The 14,091-nt window shown below is 43.7% G+C and overlaps 2 protein-coding genes across 2 annotated transcripts in view; one reads left to right on the top strand and one right to left on the bottom strand.

The window, feature by feature from the left end:
- The window catches only part of AVEN (apoptosis and caspase activation inhibitor), a 141,945-nt gene extending 131,050 nt beyond the window's left edge, over positions 1-10,895 (top strand). Inside the window, exons 3-6 of the mRNA XM_033107696.1 lie at positions 910-980; positions 6,397-6,492; positions 9,261-9,621; positions 10,394-10,895. Of these exons, the coding sequence (XP_032963587.1) occupies positions 910-980; positions 6,397-6,492; positions 9,261-9,621; positions 10,394-10,509 (644 nt within the window). The 3' untranslated portion in view covers positions 10,510-10,895. The remainder of the gene's footprint in view (positions 1-909; positions 981-6,396; positions 6,493-9,260; positions 9,622-10,393) is intronic.
- A 471-nt stretch (positions 10,896-11,366) lies between these two features.
- RYR3 (ryanodine receptor 3) overlaps positions 11,367-14,091 on the bottom strand; it is a 479,789-nt gene continuing 477,064 nt past the window's right edge. The window contains exons 102-103 of the mRNA XM_033107698.1: positions 12,861-12,912; positions 11,367-12,008 (exon numbers count right to left, since the gene is read on the bottom strand). Coding sequence (XP_032963589.1) covers positions 11,913-12,008; positions 12,861-12,912 — 148 coding nt within the window. The 3' untranslated portion in view covers positions 11,367-11,912. The remainder of the gene's footprint in view (positions 12,009-12,860; positions 12,913-14,091) is intronic.

Below are 14,091 nucleotides of genomic sequence, written 5' to 3'. Positions count from 1 at the left end.
GGATATGCATAGGTAGAAGTGTCGGTCTGACAGGCCAGAGGGAAGGATTAAAAAAGAAATGAGGATAGTATGGAATAATAAGTATATTTGGAATATAAAAAAGGCTGACTCTGGAGCAGAAAGTCTGAAGAAATAGGAAGTAAATGTAGGTTGATGAGGTAGGATGCTGAAAGCTATGGCAGAGAAATAATTCTTCATTTATAAATTAGCTGCTCCTAACACAAATAATCAGATATGTACACATTTACAAAATGTGTCGAAGCTTGTTATACAGGATTGTCTTTCACGCTTGTTTATGTTGACCTTTCTGGTTTATTTTCCTTTATCCTAAGAACTCAGAGCAGTACACTCTGATTCACATGAACTAATCTAATGCACATTCTTTGAGTTTTATTTTGCATTTGACATTCTGACCAGGTGATTTTTGGAGTGATGGTTGAGGTTCGTAATCCCACCTCCAAGAGATGTTTTAAGTCTGTCATATTGTGGATCAGCCTAGAACTGCTTTCCTTCAGTTCTGTTCTTCCTTTTCTGCTGTGCCCATCCCCAAAATCATAAATTTACGTTTCCTCACATACATTAGGCAGATAAAATGAAAATATGCTAAGTATGGGTGGAAGGCTATGTCTGCTGGCCTGACTGCTTAGTTGTCTCTCAAGGAGCACGTAGGATGGTGGCTTACTTAGAGCTGAATGAAACAATAAAGGCAGTTGCCAACTATTTTTCAGGTGCCCACCACGCACAGACCGGTATATTGATGTGGAAGCCAGGACCTCCTGCTGAAGGATGCCACTGAATTCGGGATGGTTAGCTCTTCAGAAATGACACTTTTATTCCAAAAGGGGAATATAGAGAAATGAGTGTATTTCTGTGGCTTTTGCACAAAATTGTATGTTTTTCTATTCCTAGGGGACTCCTTCTCACAGTTCCGGTTTGCAGAAGAGAAAGAGTGGTATGGTGAAGCTTCATGTCCAGAGCAGGTGAGATGAAGGTTTGTCTTGAATGTGGGTTGGTTTTTCTCAAGACTGAAGACACCTTTTATATTGTTGTTCAAATAGAGTGTCAATGTGGAAAAGAGTTTAGTAATTCATGTCACCTAAATTGTTCAGAAAATTTTCAGGGAGCTTAAATTACACAGGTCCTTGAAGCTAGAGGTCACCTTTAAACCTGCATATCTGTGTGAAGTGCTCATATAGACTGGGTTGCGAGGAAGAAAGTTTATAGTCATGATTTGGAGAGGATTACTTTGCCATTTGGCTGGCTTTCTTTTTCCCTTTCTGTGAAAACTCCCCTTAGGGTTGAAAATTAATTTTTCCTCCCATACTGCTTTTGGTATTGAGAAAATCCTTAACTTAATAGCTTTAAATAAGCAGATGAAATGAAAATATGCTATTCCTATTCCAGAATTAAGAGAAGAAAGCTATAAAATAAGAACAAATACCATAGAAGTCTTTCAATGAGTCCATAAAACCCAAATATTTTATGTGCTTTGTATTCATGCCGTATTTTCTTCCCAAGGACTTTTGATTCTTTTCCAAGCAGGACTTCACTAATCCTTTCCATATGACAGATGACAGGTAGTCTCACCCCTTTAAAATGCACAGAATTATTGGTGGCTTGTCATATATCTCCAATTCCAGGGCTAAAGCATACTGTCTGATACAATGATTAGACGGTCTGCTCACAGCCGCAGACAGGTGGCTGAACAGCAGATGCAAAGCCCAAAGGGAAGGCCTCCTCCTTGTTCTGCTACCAGCTCAGTACACACACTGTAAATGGCTCATTTTATCTCTGGGCTGGTGTTTTGTTTAGTTGTTTGTGAGGGACGTTGACTTATCATACAGACAGAGGGGGGATGTTACTGGTGAAATGACTGCCTGTCACTTTACAAAAGAGTATGATTATAATATACAAAAAGTTGGGAATTAAAAAAAGTTGTCTTTGCTTGAGTCTATTTGGGCATATGTCCAAGGTACAGTTTACAATTCTAGGACAAATTGAAAACATAAACCGAGATCATTGAGGAATATGGTAAAAGTCAAACAACTTACATTTCAACTCCTTTTGAACCATGTTGGCTATCAGAGACTATTTCATTTATGCTGAGCATTTTAAATGATTCTAAGGTTCTTCATTCATCAAATTACTGAGCACCTGTCATTCACTAGCTATTTCAGTAGTTGCAGCTTATTCAAAGATGAACAAGGCAGAGACCATGCTTGTTCAATATACAAAGCGCCTTAAATTAGCACAGTGGCTGACACATAGCTGATGATCAGTAAATATTTACATAATAAATGGAAAAGAATGCAGCATAAAATAAGTGGTGTAGTAAATGAATAAATGCAATTCTGTGGGCGACAGCTATTATGGGCTGGAAGTGATTGAGAGCAGTGCCCTGGGAAAAAGAGCATTGGAAAGGGCCTTGGTGGGTGAGTGTGAGTTTGGTAGGTCCTGTCCTGGGAGGACAATGAGGAGACCTGAAGGACCCGGCTGTGCTCAGCTGGGGAGTGTGGCTGCAATGTAGTTTTCCCAGAGGAGGAGGCTTCAGGCTTCAGTCTGGGCCGGTCGGTACCAGCAGTTTGGTGTTTATTTCCTCCTGGGGGCAGTTGAGCCTGTGGGTGAGAGCATAGACTTTGGAGAAACAAACCTGAGTGTGAATCCTGGTTCTACAACGTGGGCTAACTTCCTTCCTTTTCTTGTTTTCTCATCTGTAACATGGAACTAACAATAAAATATAAACTTGGAATTGTAATGAGGATTAAATTTGATAATAAATAGAAGCCCTATCGTGCAGTTCCCGACACACAGGAAACAGTGAAAACTAGCTCTTATGACTACTGTCATGAAGAGAAGTTTTGTTTAGCACGAAAATGGAAGTGGCTAGATTTGACATCAGCAACATTGGGGAGCAGGGACTGGGAGCTGAGAGGTCGGAGGAAGGGAGGCTGTTGTGTTGGGGAGAGTCAGGGGCCTGACAGTGTGGAGCAGTGAGGGTGGAAAAGGGGTTCCCGAGAGATGGGACTTTGGCAGAGGACGAGGGAGCGTGTGTCACTGACCAGATATGAGACACGAGGACAGGAAAGATTTGTAGTGGTGCTAAGCTTTCCGGCTTGATGACTAGGTCAGTGGTGATGCCACTAATGGAGCAAAAGAAGAGTGAAAGAAGGCAAGTTTGATTTTGAACATTTTGAGTTGAGGTACTGGTAGGATCCACCCAAAACTGAATTCATTGTTTCTCCCTCAGAACTGTCCTGTCCCAACACTCTTTCTTCTCACTTGAGAGAGGAAAAGACAGGAATTTATATATATATATATGCCTACATATTGTATTTATTTATACATGTATGTATACCACATATAAATATATATAATTTCCCGTATGCTCTCCCGTCCCCATTGCAAACAGTGGCACAAGACAATAAAGAGAGAGGACAAAGTAGGAGTAGGAGTTTAATAGTGAGACGTGTGGGTCCTCACAGGGCGTCCTGACGGGAGGGGACCCCGCACCATCGCTTTGATTTGCTTTCATTTCTTTGTGGTTTACACGCAGGGTGAAGGGGCCGCCGCCTGGCAGTCAGGGTCTCTGCTTTAGCCGTGTCGGTTCACGTTTCTATAGGGGGCTTGGTCCCTTCGATTCGTGACTGAGATTTTCACATCTTTCCTTTGGATGGTGTGGGGCCAGGTGATAGGGGAAGGGTGGGAGGAGAACTTCTTCGGGAGAAATAATAGATCTATTATTTTTTTCAATCACCTGAAACTTTTTTCATTCCATTTTTCATTTTTGTTGACACAGTGACTTATTTATTCAGTAGAGCTTCCTTGAGCAACTGCTGGGAGAGATACAACAGTTCCCGACTCAGGCTTCTAAAGGTCTAGCCTCCCAGGCCCACCCCTAACAGCCCGGTTCTGAGTGAGGCCTGAGAAGCTGTAGGTTGGCAAGCTTCCCAGCTTTTTCCAAAGCGTTGCCCGATTTGAACACTTCTGTACAGTGTACACAAGTGGTCCCGGAGTCCCAAATGAATATGGACAGTGAGTTCTATGGCTCCTGAGAAGGTGGAATGGTCTGATTGAAGGCTACATGTTTTAGCTGCAAAGTGGAGTTTCTAGCAGGTTCTCTTCTCACCAAATAGTGTACCTTTATATAGACACTGAGACTCAGAGTCTAATTAGGTTCCTGGACAGAGAGGAACCTTTCAGATTACAGAGTCTCACTACCCAGAGTTCTGTGCACTCTGATGGCACAGAAGTCGGGTGGAGGGGCTTTGTTCCAAGAGGAACAAGGCTGGCTTCCCTCTGCCAGCCTCAGCGTGTACAGGAGAGAGCGCCACGGTGTGCTGGTGTCTGTCGCAGGCCAGGCTGAGTCCTCCGACCGCCGGTGACCGTCAGAGTCGGCAGGTGGATGTGGGACCGGGCACTCCAGGAAGAAACAACCTATCGATTATTTTAAAATCAGCTCACTTTATATCTAAGGCCTTTCGCTTTAGCCCTTTAGGGGGCAAACTAGTGATGAAAAAAGCAAAGTCTTCTTACAAAGTGGCATTTGAGGGCAGATTCTAGGCTCTGGGACTCCTGTAAGGAGATGAGGAGCCATCACCGTGGTGGCTTGAAGTGTCTTATCAGGGGTGAAATGTCAGCTGGGACTTGGGTGATGGAAGGGAATTAGAAATGGGGGCAAGGGGACACTGCAGTCGCAGACACAGCCGAATGTCTGTCATTTGGAAGGTGGCTCAGAAGCACAGCCTGGCCCTTCCCGATATCTTTGTGCGGTCTCACAAAGTTCATTGTGTATGATGTACCTTGTAGTCATGTTGCACATGATGCAAAAACGGGCCGAGGAAGTTTGGACACTTAGCCAGACCCCAGCGTGTCTCCACAGTCCTCCTCCAGAGACCTAAGAGAGCCACAGGTGTAGGGTCGCAGCCATCGCAGAAGGAAATCCTTACTCGTTTATTGGAGGGTGTCTACATGTGTGACTTTGCAGACTTACCTTGGCCGTGGGAAGCGTGAGATTTCTAGATTGTGATGTGGGACTTGCCCATGTGTGAAGTATTCAGGATCACACCTTTCTCATGGTTGAGAGGGTTTCTCTAAACTTGAAAACAAAGACTTAGACCTGCTGGTCTTGATCATGGCACTTGAGGTGCTGAGGGCAGAACCAAGGAAAGGACCGGACACTTACTGAATTTTCCACTATCTTATCAAGGCTTTGTTACCCTCCATCCTGCTCCCTAAATACTATATATTTTTAGATGTAAGATCCTTTTTCCATGCCACATCTGGTGTGGCCAGCATTGCTTACCTAAGAGCTAGCTAGCTATCTCTGGAAAATTTAAGAAAGGCCGTTGAAAAGCCACATTGATTCCTTTGATCCCCATGTAGTATGTCTGTGGGGAGTAGGGCTTAGAATGGGTCTCAGTTGAGTTTCAGGGCTCGTCTTGAGTGCACCAGGAATGACTGACTGACTGTCTCCAGTCATAAACTCGTCTACCCAAGACATTCCTGCAGGGGAATCAGGATTAGACGCAGTGAGCCCTGCGTTTTCTTCTAATTTGAAGTCGGTGATTACAGACTAAGACGTGGTTCTAGCGGGGCCTGTGGCCGCCCTTGGTAGATGGCAGTCAGTGATGTTGGCCTCTAATGGGAGCTCATTGTGACCCCCTTTTAGTTTGTTCCTTCTCTTGGGTGGCCAGGGCACCTAGATGCCGCTGTTCTACTATTATTAAGCCATGGGATAATCTGGAATGTTTTTTCATACTGTCAGTTGGTGAGGTCATTGCATGGATATGACTTGACTTCTGCAAATGGGAAGTGAGTCAAGGGGAGCTTTTAGTGTTGGCCTCAGAGTGCTGCTGCCTGGAGGGTAAGTTTCCGTCCATCCTCTGCTTTCTGGTTGGAGGAGAAGCATGTGTGCACCCCGCGGGCTCCGATGGCTGTGCCTCTCAGCCCCGCCTCACCTCCCAGACAGCTCCTTCGTCCTCGCCAGGAGGCCGGCCATCTCTCTGTGAGGGAGGTGTCCACTTAGGTTTCACTGCGTGCTTTTTCTTCTTTCAGTTTTGGGGGTCTAGTTTTCAGGTTCCTCTGCATTCTTGATATGGGGGTGACTACTACCCTCCTGCTGCCCTGAGAGCCTGAGCTGTGGCTCAAGAAGGTGCTTTTGGTTTTGCTCATCTTAATGTGGAAATGATAGAAATTATAATCATACCAAGTGTGGTTTACAATCTTACTCCCAGCTAAAAATAACTCCAGGGAAATGATTTATTTAGTTACTTTCTATCGTCTTCTGCTTTTCTTTCTAAAAGGACATATGTAATCATCACTTGATAATGTAGATCATATGTATACATATATTTATTTATTTATTTATTTATCTATCTATCTATCTGTCTATAATAGAATTCAGCATTTTACGTGGACTGTGAGTCATTGGTTCAAGCCCTTCAAGAACTGCCTCTCTCACTCCGACTCAATGTTGCTGCCGAATTGGTCCAGGTAAAAACCCTGATGGCATCTTCAAGCTGGTATGGATTAGGGCAAGAGAAGAAAAAGAGTGAAAAATAACCCTTTGCAGGATGTCTCAGACCCAGCTTTTCCTTTCGTAACGCTGAGGATTTTGTACCAGGTAGCATTTTGTAAAGTTTTAAGGGAGTATGAAATAATTTTTTAGAGTTGTTTTTTTTTTTTTTTTTTTTACCCATTTTATATTTGAAACATTGTAAAGAATTAGATGTAGTGGAATCGAATGGAATGTAAAAGTATAAAGTCAGGCTGGTATTTTACTCAAAGTATTTATGTGAGGCAGGAAGGATGCAGTGGTTGAGGAGACAGACATGGTTCCTGCCCTTCTGGAGCTTAATCTAGTGGGAAAGATGGGTATTAGTGACATTATCATACAAATGTATACGCTGTGATGACGTCTGGGAAGGAGAGTGACAGTGGGCTGTGAGGACATGTTATAGTGAACCTGATCTACTTTGGTGTGATTGGAATGGCTTTCCTGAGGAAGTGACAGATAAGCTGAGAGGCAAAGTATAAGAACATGAGTTGGAATTTAAAGAAGAGTGACCCACTCAGGTCTGCGTTAACAACACTACCACGGATAATGACAACAGTAACAGCAAGCTGGCTGTAGATGGACTGTGGGATGGGGTGGGGGTGTTTATTGGAAATCTGCACGTGCAAGAGGAGGGAGAAGCACGTGCAAGAGGAGGGAAATCTGCACGTGCAAGAGGAGGGAGAAGCAGATGAAGGGCCCAGGTGAAGGATACTGCAGCTTGGAGGCGGGTGGTGATGGCAGAGCACTGGACTCTGCCAAGAGGTACTTCGAAAGAAAAATGAACAGGACTTGGTGAAAGACTGGAAACGGAGAGTGAGCAGGCAAAGAATTACTACAGGTTTTCCAGTTTGTGCAACTCGGTGGTAGGTAGCATTAGGAAGGGTGAGGTTTGGACATTATGGATTTGTGCCTCTGAGATATCAAAGTGAAAATACTAGTCAAAGGGATATAGAAATTTGTAGTTCAGAATGAAAGGCTAGAAACAGACATTTGGGAGAGTGTAAGATGGCAATTGATGAATTGACCGAGGAGGCCCAAGGACTTGTACCACAAGGAACTGAAAATGTAATTGTGGCTAGATTGAATTTTTTTTAAAAAGTGAAATCCTGGGCAATACTAATTTTAAATAGCATCCTAGCAACGAAAATGATCAACTTGGTTCTTCAGTTGAATGTGATGCTAAGTTTGAGTGTAGCCAGGGATTAGTTACCCACCCAATTGTTGTTGCTGCTACACTTTCTAGTCTCAGATTCAGGGCAGCAAGTAGAATTCAGGGCTGGAGGACAGGTCAGGGCAGGACAGAGAAGTAGAGAACGTGGCCTTTGCCTCCGATGGGAAATCACCCGGGGCTTCCATAGGTGTTTGGGACTGTCTTAGTGATGAGCCCACCGCCACGTTTCCTGGTGGCTGTCCAGAGGTGTGCAAGGTTCTGACAAGCTCGTTTTGGTAGAACACATCCAGGGAACCATTGAGATGACGGTGACGTGGGCCCCAGGACTCAGAGGAGAAACAGAAGGAGTGGGGAACATTTGAAAATGCAGGATGTTGTGTCGGTGGCAGGTCTTAGGGTAAAGGTATACAATAATTGTAGAAGCTTTGAAAACCTGGCTAAATAGTTTTAAAATCCGTCCCTGCCCACGTGGTAGAGCAGCTATTCTCAACTGTGTTTGCACATTAGAATCCCCTGTGAGGTAAAAAACAAAACCAATGCCACACGCCTGGAAACTAAATGATTCCAAGATGGACGTAGAGGGCCACCTCCCAGCTTTGCCCTGCACACTGACAGCGATGGATGAATATTTCAGTGTGTGTGTAAAGTCATGCTGTCTTAAAAGCCCTGAAGAGTCACTAGCAAACTGTATCTGCTCGGGATGTTTAACTGTACAAATAGGGGCCAATGCCCCCAAAAGAACTGGACTCTGACCTTGTCCATGCTGGTTACCCCGGCCTTCCCTCCAGAACAGGGTTCTTAGCCTTGGCTCTGCATTATAATCATCTGGGGAGTTTTAAACTTTTGTTAAATTATAGATACAGAAAAGTACACGTCTAAGTATTTATAACCATGGAATCAGCGTCCTGATGAAGAATCAGTATTGCCAGGACCCCAGAACCCACCCCTTTCCTGAGTCACTATTTCCCTCAAATTACTATCCTGACTTCTCATAGTAAGGATCAGTTTTGCCTGTTTTTGCCCTTTTACACACGTAATCCAACAGCATTTCTTCTGTGTCTGGAATTTTTTACCCAGATGATGTTACTGAGAGTCATCCTTTCTTCTTGAATTGGCCCCTTCCCCTTTGTATTAGTGCTGTAAGTACAGTGAACAGATCTGCCAGTTCCTGCCCAGTGCCGTGTACAGATGTTTCAGTCTCATCCCAGATTTAAGTGGACATTCAGATAGACTGATGGTACTGTCAGTTCTCGGGCCTGAGAGGAGACACAGCCCTTTTTATCTCAGCTCTGAGTGGGTTAGCACACAGCTGAAGTGGGTAGAATGGGAGGCGCAGCCCTAATATGTTTCAGTGAGGTCTCCCACATTTACCCAAATCAGGGCCAGCCCCAAACTGGACACCCTTCGTAAATGTTCTGTCTGAAGTGAGTTCTCGACTCCACCAAGTTTGATGGCTTCCTAAGCTTTAGTTTCTACTTAAGAACGTACAGCAGGACTCACAGTTTTAACTCAGCCATTCTGCGTCTCTTTCAGAGCGCCCTTCCTTCAGAGGTTCCTCAGCTGAAACCAAAGAGAAATGATGAAGGCAAGGGGCTCGGGGTGCAGTTAAAAGGGCCCCTGGGGCCTGGAGGCAGGGGGTCTGTCTCTGAGCTGACATCTGCTGCTGCTCGCTGCCCCATGGTCCTGGGGAACGCTGGCCCAAGACCGGGTCCTTCAAAGAGTTCTCAGAAACCTGCTTCCCCCCTGCCGTCGGCAGCAGACCACCTGGAAGAAGAATTAGATCTGCTGCTTAATTTAGATGTGCCTATAAAAGTGGCAGATAACATCTTACCAGACCAGACACTGCAGAACCTGGAATCTGAGAAAGATGGGGAGGTGGCCCAAGAAGAAGAAGGTATGGTTTTCATTTTATTCCCCACTCATCTTCTTGATTCTGGTGTTTTTGTGAGAAAACGGGGTCACATCCGTACACGTTTCCGTCAGTGTCTGCCATCGATCTGGCATTATCTACTGACATCTATTTCTGTGCTCACATCTCTGCTTTCGCCCTGAGCTGACCTTTCTGACAACATTCCAAATCTCACTCGATGTACCAGGCTTCAGGAGCTGCCGTCTGATTACAAAATTCAACCTGGGGATGGGAGTTGAACTTGTGCCATAAAAAGGCATTAAGATACTCGTAGCCCTCAGCTGTGCAGCAGGAGATTGAACAGGCCAGTTAACCAGCTTGCTTATTTTTTACGAAAGAACACCACTTCCTCATTGTGCATGTTCTGTGAGCTCGGGGCCCATCTGACAGGGAGCGGCCCAGGGCCACGGCCTCAGCCATATGCTGCATTCCAGAACCTTTGATGCCTTTCCAGGATTGCTACAATCGTAAAAAGAAAACAGCTGTGTCTTAAAAAAAAAACCCAAAAAACTAGTGAACTGTGAGATTCAACTTCAGAATAAATAGAAGAGCAAATTTCCACCCAATTTATTAATTTGTGTAAATATTATTGTATCTTCTTAAGGAATAGCAACAATAGAATATTTCCCCTTGTTGTGAGCAAAGTAATAATTATGGCTGAATTATATCATGGAACAAACCCCAGGGAAACTTTAACCCTTAATTTTGGGACTAATGTGAAGTAGTTAACGTTACTTTTACTTTTTTACTTCCCTAGTTCTCGCAAAACCATCTGTGACGGAAGAAAAGAACATGGAATTGGAGCAACCAAGTACATCAAAAAATGTTACCGAGGAAGAGCTTGAAGACTGGTTGGACAGCATGATTTCCTAACCAAAAGAAAAAAAAAAATAAGAAAAAAGAAAGAAAAAAAAGAAAACGTGCCTGCAACGAATGTGGGCTGCCTCGTAAGGGTGGGCTCGCTGTCCTCCAAGAACAGCTGATTGACAAGCATGCCGCAGGCCCGTGTGTCCCGTCCTGCTCACCGCAGAGAGCCTACCTCTATGTTTGTCAGTATCCCAATAGTACATTTAAGAGGCTCATTGCATTTGTGCTCTGGCCTGGTAACCTAGCTTGAGGGCAGGGGATACTATGGCTGACGCTCACTCGTTTCCAGCCTCCTTCCTCTCAGTGTTCACAGCAGAGCAAGTGCTGCTGCTGCAGAAAACAGGCGGCAGCAACAGGCATGCATTTGGCCACAATAAACAAAGGCTGGTCTATGGAGTTTTTCCCTTTCTTGTCTCATGTCCCTTTTCCCAGCAGCCACAGTATGGCTGTAGACTCATCCAGAAGCGGTGCTTTACAAGAGGCCAGACCACGGGTGGGTATGTATGTATTACTTTATTGCAGTGGGCACTTCATCTTCGTTAAGGAGAGTCACCTAAACACAGCAGCTCCACTACTTATAAGGGACCGTAAAGCATTACTCAATTTGGCATAAGATTGAGATTTTTCTGACTTTTCAGTACAGTACTTTTCTTCAAATAACAGCAGTTGACAAGCTGTTACTGAAAAAAATAATTGTATTAATAACCTTCAAGTGCAGTTTCTTAAAGGAAGACAGAAGATCAACACAACTAATTAATGGAAACGTCCATCGGGAACATAAACATAAAAAACTTGCATAGCTATATCTAAAGAGGTTTTAAGGCACTTAATCGATATTTCAGTGTCGACAAAGTGTTGGTTTGTTTTTTTCTATTTCTTTAACTGCTTAAAGCTTTCAAGGTGAATCTGGATACATTCACTAGCAAGGACCATGGGAAAAAATTAGACTGCAGTTACAATGGTTTGTTTCTTTTGTCTTTTTTTTTGTAGTTCAGACCATGAGTCACTAGTGGATACTATCATGTGACAGTCAAGTGTTTAGAATTTCATGTATTATGCATCCGAGTCTTCCTACTTCTAGTCCTTTCTTGGGTGATGCCATCGACAAACAAGTTAAGTTAGAACTGAAAACCTTGAAGGCATTCAGGTGGAGAGTCCTTGATTATCTTTTGTCAGCCCTGTTTTTCTTTTAACATTTTGACAGGTTATCTCCCACAGGCTATGTCCATTAGGCACAAAAAGCCCAATCAATTCAAAAATATCACAGATTTTTAACAAACTCTTTCTTGTTTTAAAGGGAGGCATTTAGAAAATGTCACCTTTCAAAACTGTTGCAGAAGTATAAAAGAAGGATTTGGATTTCACGGTAAGTTGACAGTTCAGAACTGTGCAGTTTCTTTCATTCCGATCTAGCCCAGCTGATCCTCATATTGCTTCCGAAAGCAGTCACCAGCTGGGAAGAAATCCCAACACCTTTCCTGGTACATTTTCCAGACGTAAGATTCCTGAAAGAACAGGGACAAAAGGGACTTCTTTTTAAATCACAGTAAGCTAAAAACCCGTTTGTTTTTGCTCTGTATGTATCCCTGGAGGAATATGGATGTGGATTTATATGAGGCCCAACTGGCATGTTCTTTCTTGCTCTATTCCCAGCCTATTTTGGGAGCAAGAAGTTGTTTCTCCCCCTGTCCCTCAAACTCAGTGATCACCACTAAAAATACTTAAAAGCTTTATCAGTAGGCCGATTCCATGTCATTTGTAATTGGTAGAGGAATACATGAAGAGGGGACATTGAGTGCTGGCTTAGGCAGATGCCTGGAGAGCTAAAGCCAGCTGTGAAGGAGACCAAGTGCCTCTCTCTCTAATGTTTGAGCTGTAACGTTTTCCTACACATGCAGTGATGTTTGAATATTTGATAACCTGCCTTTTCCTCCTTCGTTCTCTTTTTCATACCTAGTCGTAGAATCCCTTTTCACACATAACCTTCCTTCGTACTCTCACAGCATTTTACCGCCTCTCCTGCTATTTCTCCTCCTCCCCACTCGGCTTCACATTGTCTTTTTCTCTATGACGTTCTCCCCACCTCCAGTTATTTGGCTCTGAAGTGGTAACCATAAAGGTTTAGAAAATGTCAGTGTTGGGAAGGTTAACCAGGAGGTTTTTTGGAATAGACTGGAGTTGCCTTAGAATTTTGGCTTCTTCAGTCACAAAGAGAGGGAGGAATAATGCAGAAAGCAGTGGAGAACGCATGTGACAGACCAGTGGGGTCATCTCTATTTCAGGTAGCTTAAGCTCTACCAATTCTCGAGGCATAGGAAAAGGAGACTGTAACACGGGGGCATGATTCTTCTCCTCACCTGACCCGTGTGCTCTGTTTCATCTTTGTTAATCAAATACATCAGGAAGAACCTGGAACAAGGACAAAAGGTATAATAAATGAGAAAAAGATAGTACTAGATACTGCAGGTAGGAAACCTAAGTTCATATACTCAATCAGATGAACTGGAGAGAGGGTTCAAATACGTTGTTTGGCATCATGCCGTCTACTAGGCCTTTTCAAAGCGGGGAAATGTGGCATAATGATACAAACCATCACTTTCTAATCATACACATTAATCTCAAAATTAGCCTTTTTGTGAGGAGAGCTCCTTTATTACTGTCCCCAAACTCTGAGCTAAGATCACTTGTGAGGAAGCATTTTGGCTACTCCTTTATTGTTTAAAAATATGCTACTCTAAAACAATCAACTGGTAACTACGACTCCTACCCTGTAATTTTCAATAGGCCGATTTATCATGAGAATGCAGAATTGAAATGGCATGTGTGTCTTGAGGATATGTCATGGAATTTTTGGAAAGTACTCAATCTCCTAAGTTGCTCTGATTCTTCCAGAAGTATAGTTTTCTTTTTATTATTGACAACTGAGAAATGCCAGCGTGGTTTTACTTGCTCTGTGATGTGTCTAAGGTTTGAGTCTGTTTGTCTGGAACACACAAGTGTCCCGGGAGGCTGGGGCTGAGTTCTCAGCTTGCATTACATGACCTCAGAGACGGCGTCCAAAGGAACCAGTCTCATGCCCTTTAGGAAAAGGACTCTGAAGCTGTTGCTAAGCAAGAGAAAGTAGAAATACCACCCTTCTAAGGTTGGGGAGAGCCTGTGGCCCAGATTTGGAGTTCTCTCGAGGTATTCTTAGGTTTATAGCTTCAGACTGTGGCCCACAGCAGAGGCTATAAATACATTCCTTTCCTTCCTCCCTTTTCCTTTATCAGAAGAAGAAAGAAGGCAGGGCCAATATCTTACCTTGTTTGAGACTCAGGCATGTAGGACATTATGATTCTTTTCCTAGCACATTTCTTTGAGAAAGCACCATTTTTGGGGGAGAGTTTCTCAAACAGGAATAAAATGGGTTCTCTCCCCTAGAACTCGCTACTAGAGACGCAGAACGTAGACCATTATGATACAGAGTGCTGGGGGACGATTTGGAAAGGGGGCCCAACCCAGATAATATAACACCTTTCACTCTTCTCTGTTCACTGGTCCTGGCACATGGCCATGTGCTCACCTTTTACATCGTGTTTCCCCGAAAAT

The sequence above is a fragment of the Rhinolophus ferrumequinum genome, chromosome 6, assembly GCF_004115265.2.
Source record: "Rhinolophus ferrumequinum isolate MPI-CBG mRhiFer1 chromosome 6, mRhiFer1_v1.p, whole genome shotgun sequence".
NCBI lineage: Eukaryota > Metazoa > Chordata > Mammalia > Chiroptera > Rhinolophidae > Rhinolophus > Rhinolophus ferrumequinum.
This window is presented reverse-complemented; position numbering and strand designations above follow the sequence as displayed.